At 60.8% G+C, this 5885-nt stretch overlaps 1 protein-coding gene across 4 annotated transcripts; it reads right to left on the bottom strand.

Annotated features, from left to right (window-relative positions):
* Nucleotides 1–2002: 2002 nt before the first annotated feature.
* Nucleotides 2003–5250, bottom strand: YIF1A (Yip1 interacting factor homolog A, membrane trafficking protein). 4 transcript variants are annotated; one of them, XM_021714823.1, is made up of 7 exons: nt 4984–5250; nt 4721–4825; nt 4516–4594; nt 3065–3122; nt 2755–2949; nt 2293–2386; nt 2003–2205 (listed from the first exon to the last, which is right to left on the bottom strand). In XM_021714823.1, exons 1-7 carry the CDS (start codon nt 5239–5241, stop codon nt 2059–2061), a joined length of 936 nt encoding a protein of 311 aa, XP_021570498.1. In that variant the 5' UTR covers nt 5242–5250; the 3' UTR covers nt 2003–2058. The 4 variants fall into 4 exon arrangements, with proteins under 4 accessions (XP_021570498.1, XP_021570499.1, XP_021570501.1 ...); XM_021714824.1 differs by having other exon boundaries at nt 2755–2910; XM_021714825.1 differs by having other exon boundaries at nt 2009–2205; nt 2289–2386; nt 2755–2910.
* Between the last annotated feature and the right edge of the window lie 635 nt (nt 5251–5885).

Below are 5885 nucleotides of genomic sequence, written 5' to 3'. Positions count from 1 at the left end.
TGCCAGGCTCTGGGCCGTTGCCGTGGAGACGCGGGTGAAGGCCCCTCCGTGGCGACGGTTGCCATGGGGACGGCGCGGCTGCTTGCCTGCCGCGCCGACGATGCCGCAGAGCCTGCTCCGGCGCCCCCCGGCGGCCACGTGAAGGGCGGCGGGGGGGCGCCCCGTGCTCGGTCCTTCGCCTCCCCCATCGCGGCCTTTTCCTTCCCCAACAGCGCGAGCGTTTAAAAAACATCGAACGCATCTGCTGCCTCCTGAGGAAGGTCAGTGCCAGGCCGGGGGCAGCAGGCTCCTAGCCCAGCGCTGCCCCCACCGTCACCCAGAGCGACAGTCAGGCCTTCCTCCTTGGGGCCTGGTTGGATCCACTTTGCCACCTGGGAGGGAGAGGGAGGCCAGAGGCCTCTTAGTCCCCGGAGGCCAGGGTGGGTGGGCATCTCCAGTCCCAGCTCCCCTCTGTGTCCTAGAAGCTGGGGGCTGTGTGGCGCCAAGCCGCTGACCGCTCACCCTCACTCCCCCAGCTGGTGGTCCCCGAATACTCCATCCACGGCCTCTTCTGTCTGATGTTTCTGTGTGCAGCAGAGTGGGTGACCCTGGGCCTCAACATCCCCCTTCTCTTCTACCACCTCTGGAGGTGAGGGCAGCAGCCGCCCGGGGGGCTGAGATGGGGGGCGGGGAGGCAGGGGTGGGAGGCCTGACGGGGGCACTCAGCCCCTGCCGGCCCCAGGTACTTCCACCGTCCTGCGGATGGCTCTGAGGTCATGTATGACGCGGTCTCCATCATGAATGCTGACATCCTCAACTACTGCCAGAAGGAGTCCTGGTGCAAACTTGCCTTCTACCTGCTCTCCTTCTTCTATTACCTGTACAGGTGAGGCCCTGCCCCTGGCAGTCAGAACCCAGGGAAGGGATGTTCCGGCGTCACGCTGCCGGTCCCAAGTTCCTGCCCTTTGCCCTTGAGGACTGAGGGCGACCTAGGGTGTGACTGGTGGGTGGCCGGGTGTGCTCGAGATTCGGCTCACTGTTCCATCTCCCCACAGTATGGTTTATACGTTGGTGAGTTTCTAAGGGGGAAGCCGGCCAGGGAGCGAGCCCAGAATGGACCGGACGCCTGTGCAACCCCAGCCCTGTCTCTCGGCCACAGAGGCCTCAGCCCTGGGGAGGGAGGGGGCACTGGTGCCCCCAGCCTCTCCAACCCCCCCAACTGCTGCTGCGGGGACCCCCCGCCTTCAGAGCCCTTCCCCTTGGACTGGGGCTGGGAGAGCTCTCAAAAGGGGCAGGGGCTCCCCGCCAGCCTGTGGGTAGGCAGTCAGGCCTGGAAGGGGCGGGACCTCCGGCCTGGTCCGCTTCAGGGGAAACTTGGGCCCTGCCGCAGGGCAGAGCTTGACCCTGGAAATTCTGGGCCGCCCACCTCCACCCCACCCTGAGGCTCCCCCTGCAGGTGGGGGAGCACCCACACCGGGAATGAGCAGGCTGGGGGGGGGGCAGCCCGACCCCATCTGCCTTCCACTCCCCCAGGCTCTCTCTCCCACCCTGTCTCCACTGGCCCTGACTCAGCCCACCCTGTCTCTTGGACCTATTTTCTATGTCGCCTGGAGGAGTCCGGCACCCCCTCCCCGGCCATTTGTGACAAAATATGAATAAACTACTGCAAACACATGGGCCTCCAGTTCTGCTCCTGGAAAGCTTGACAAGGAGACGAGAGCAAGGGGACTGTGTGGGGGGTAGCCCTGAGCTACGTCCCCAGCATAGCCAGTCCCCTCACTGGCCCCCAGGACGGTGGCGGCCCCTCCTGGATGGATCAGAGGCCTTCCAGGTCTCCTTCCAGCCTTTCCTGGCTGTGCCTGCGAAGCCCTCCCCTCTGCCTTCCAAGGCAGTATCCAAGTCAGGAAGCCCTCCCTGGGTGCACCCTCTTCGTAGACAGCCCCAAGCCTGGTCCTCTGGGCAATACAGAGGCCCAGAGGAGCCTGCAACTCCCCCTCAGGCCCAGGAATGAGGGTCAAACAAAGCCACAGAAATCCAATCTTCAATGAATGGAAAAATCAGTGCCACCTGGGGCGGGGGTCACCGGACCAGGTGGAAGGTCAGCCAGTATATGATGAGGGGCTGGAAGGCTGCAGCTCCCAGGGTCAGGTAGAGCTGGATGCGCTGTCGGGGGACCGGGCCCCCCACGCTGTCAGGGCCCATGGCTGCTGTCCGCAAAGAACGCACCTGGAAGAAAGGAGGGCAGAAGCTGGCCCGGGAGAGCGGGGTTTGTCCTCAGCTCTGACCCGGGCGTGGGGGCAGCCCCAGACTCACGATGAAGTACATGAGCGCGGATGACGTCCAGGCCAGAGCCACGTAGTAGCCATCGCGGCCGAACAGCAGCCCTGTGAGCACACTGAGGATCATTCTGGGGGGTGGGGAGGAGGAGAATGCTGGTGACCCCTCAGGGGGCCAAGCCTGAGAGCAGCCCTGCTCCCCAGGGCCCAGGTAGACTCCACCCAGACCAGGGCCCTTTACTCCCAGCCTGTCCCCCCAGGGACCCGGACCTGAGAGGAAACTGGAAGGCCCAGGACTCCATCCCAGGACCTGGACCCAGACCCCCTTCTCTCCCCTCTGCTCCCAGTGTGACTCTCAACACACCCCAACCTCCTGCATGGCCCTCAGGTCCTGGGGAGACAGCTGGGGAGTCACAGTTTGAGGCTACAGCTATGTACACCCAGGCCCAAGGCTGCAGGCCCTCCCCAGGCCACCTCCCCCCAGCCCACCAGTGCTCACCCCACATATTTGTAGCCGCTGTAGGCCAGCAGGTGGAAGGTGCTCAGCTCACTGCGCACGGTGGCCAGGTAGAGGCCCAGGAGCAGGGCCAGCACCTCCATCACCACCCACACCAGTGCCGTGCTCGCACACAGGCCCAGCACCTCTGGGGAGAACCTGTGCCAGAGGAGGGGGGGCGGTTCAGAGCCAGCCATCCTGTGACAGGGTGAGGGTGAGAGACCGGGGGCAGGAGGAGGTAGGCTGGGACTGCAAAAGACCCCCTAGGGAGGTAGGGAGAAGGCCCTGGGGGAGGGGCAGGGTTGGCACTGACCTTTTCTGCATGCCCAGTGCCATGCCAGCCAGCAGCACATAGGTGATGAAGGCCATTGCTGCCAAGAGCCAGAGATACGCCATCAGCCTGGCTTTTTCAACCAGGGCCCCTCTGCTAGGCATCAAGGCCACTGATGCCACCTCTTCCTCCCCATCCTTTCTCCCCCACATATCCCAACACAGCCTGACCTCCACATTCAGCTCGCCAATGCCGTGCCTGGGCTGCCTTTCCCAGTCAGCCCTCTCCCCCCAAGGTGCAAATGCCACCTGACTTTCTCCCAGAACCACAAGCTACCTCTCTTCCTGTTCTTGTGCTAGGAAGCTCACCAAAGTTTTCCGCTGTGTCCCAGAAACTGCATCATGGGCCAAGCCATTGCTCATTCTAGATAGGGACCAAGCTGATCTCTGGTGAGACTACAGGACCAGAATGCAGGTTCAGTGGACACCCAGGGTGCCCTGGAGTCCGGGGCCATGGAGATGACCTCCCTTCAGCCAGCAATCCTAAGTCTGGCCCTCGACACTGGCCATAGTTCTGGCTACCCTGACGATGCAGAGAACTCCAAGTTGAACTTCAAGCTGTTTTCCCAAAAGTTCAGGGCCGGTGAGAGCTAGCTGCACCTTAACCGTTTTAACCATTGGTCCTGTCCTCGAAGCATTAGGACCGATATGACCACTAGAGGGCACAGTGTCTGGAATCAGGAAACCAGCTCTCCCACCTCTAAGCTTTGGGACCTGAAAGACCGAGTCACTCTGAGTCTTGGCATCAACATGTCAGGTGGGAGTGCCGGTTCCAGCCTCACACAGTGGTCACGAGGGAGACATGGGGTGAAGTATGGAAGAACCTTTGTCCTGCCTGGGACACCTGGGCTGGCTGCCCTCACTGGAAACTCCGAGGGCTAGCCCCTGCACACTCACCCCGACAGGGAAGAGGGAACTCAGCTATGGAGTCAGCCAGCCACAGTACATGTGGGCGGCCTGTGGACAGATATGTCATGTGGATAGGCAGTTGTGGGAACCCAGATGGGAGGCGTCACTTGTTCAGGGGATCAGGAAAGGTCTGGAGGAGAGGAGGATGGAGCAGGCCTTGGAGGACAGATAATAATGATAATAGTAGCTGACATGTACTGCGTGCCTCCTCGGTGACAGGTGCTATGCAGGACACATGCCACCTCACCGAATCTCTACAACAATCCTTTGAGGCATAGACTGCCATTCCCGTTTTACTGAAGAGCCCAGGGCTGAGGAGGAATTTGGCCCAAGTCAAGAGGTAGAAAAGTCTCATGAGGCCATCCTGGGAACCCTGAAGGCACATGTGGGAAGGCCTTACTGGTCACCCTCTATGCCCACCTGGTCCCAGAAAGCACCAAGAGCAGATGCTGAGTCTCTCTCTTCCTATTTATCCCTCAAGGCACAAGTCCCCCCCATGTCCCCCAGCGAAGGTCAGAGACTCACTGGGGATATAGAGGTCAGGGGCGTTGAGGTCTTGCCGGGGGGGCAGAGGCATGTCACGACTGTACTGCACTTCCCAGTTCTGGCAGTGGCAGCAGCAGCCATATCAGAGGAGGAGACAAGAAAAGAGAGAAGGAGGTTGATGTCTGGGGCCAGACTCCAGGGCAGGATGAGGGAGGCCCACCAGCTCACCTGGTAGGAAGCTCACCTGGTGTGTGTAGGGGAAGACCAGGAGCCCTAGCTTCTTGGCCACGTAGGCTGTGTCCACAGCGAAAAAATACTTGAGTTTGTTCACAGACACAAAACGGTGCAGCTGGGAGGGGAGAGAGGAGACCATGGGCATGCCGCACCCCGACTCGGGGTGCTCCTCTGTGTGCCCTTTGAGGGCTGCTGTGAGGAATCAGGCAGAATCCCATGATGTCCCAGCCCTAGCCAGAAACTCTGCCACCCTTGCCCTGGGGCAGGCCACACCTCCTTGTGCACCATGTCCTTCCCATGAGTTGCGATGGAGCTGCCATAAGCCATAGCCATATTGGCCATCGGGTCCCCAAGCAAGTGGTTGACATTGAAGGCCACGTCCGCTCCTGGGGCTGGGTATCCCCCAGGCTGGCTGGAATAACCACCGCTTGTGTCATCGAAGAGGGGAGGAGGATCCGGAGCTGCCCGAGCCCTGTGCTTGGAGCCTGCAGGTTTGGAGGTATCAGAGTGGGTGACAGGAATACCGAACATGAGCCCAAACCACCGCCCTTTCCCTGGCTGGGCAGCCCTGTATGGGTTCTGGGGACACTGAGCAATCAGCGAGGGAAACCCAAGCTGGGTGAGGGGGAGCTGATTCAGAAAGAACTTTGATAAGGGATTCTTCTTGAGAAATCCTTTGCTAAATGTAGGCCTAGAATTGGTTGCCCTCCAGGGGTTTTAGGAACCTCTTTTTTTTTTAAGTTGAAGTCTCACTCTGTTGCCCAGTCTAGAGTGCAGTGGCACACTCACAGCCACTGCAGCCTTGACCTGCTGGGCTCAGTCTTCCAAGTTGCTGGAACCACTGGCACGCGCCACCACGCCCGGCTGATTTTTTGATTTATTGGAGAGACGAGGTCTCGCCATGTTGCCCAGGCTGGTCTCGAACCCGTGGGCTCGATCCTCTCGCCTCCGCCTCCCAAAGTGCTGGGATGACAGGCGTGAGCCACAGCGCCCGGCTCTAGGAGCCCCTCAATGGAAGTGACCTCTGAACTGAGCCGTGGTGAGTAGAAGTTTGCTAGGCGGAGAAGATCATTGGGAGGGCACCTTTACGTGAACAAGGGTGGGAAAGGCTACAGCGGGCCCACCCGGAGGCCCTGGACAGTGATTAAGGACCCTGGTAGGGACCAGGGTCACGA

Source organism: Carlito syrichta, unplaced genomic scaffold, assembly GCF_000164805.1.
Source record: "Carlito syrichta isolate Samal-C Ts95f unplaced genomic scaffold, Tarsius_syrichta-2.0.1 Scaffold305797, whole genome shotgun sequence".
Taxonomy (NCBI): Eukaryota; Metazoa; Chordata; class Mammalia; order Primates; family Tarsiidae; genus Carlito; species Carlito syrichta.
The sequence above is the reverse complement of the archived record's forward strand: the minus strand, read 5'-3'. Positions and strand labels throughout refer to the sequence as shown.

Bases quoted from the DNA above. Each gene is read 5' to 3' on its own strand.
- YIF1A (XM_021714823.1), bottom strand. From the start codon at position 5,241: ATGTTCGGTATTCCTGTCACCCACTCTGATACCTCCAAACCTGCAGGC. The intron at 4,826-4,983 runs GTGTGGCCTGCC...CTCCCCTCCCAG, and splicing joins AGGACATGGTGCACAAGGAG to CTGCACCGTTTTGTGTCTGT. The intron at 2,387-2,754 runs GTGAGCACTGGT...CCCACCCCCCAG, and splicing joins AGCGGCTACAAATATGTGGG to AATGATCCTCAGTGTGCTCA.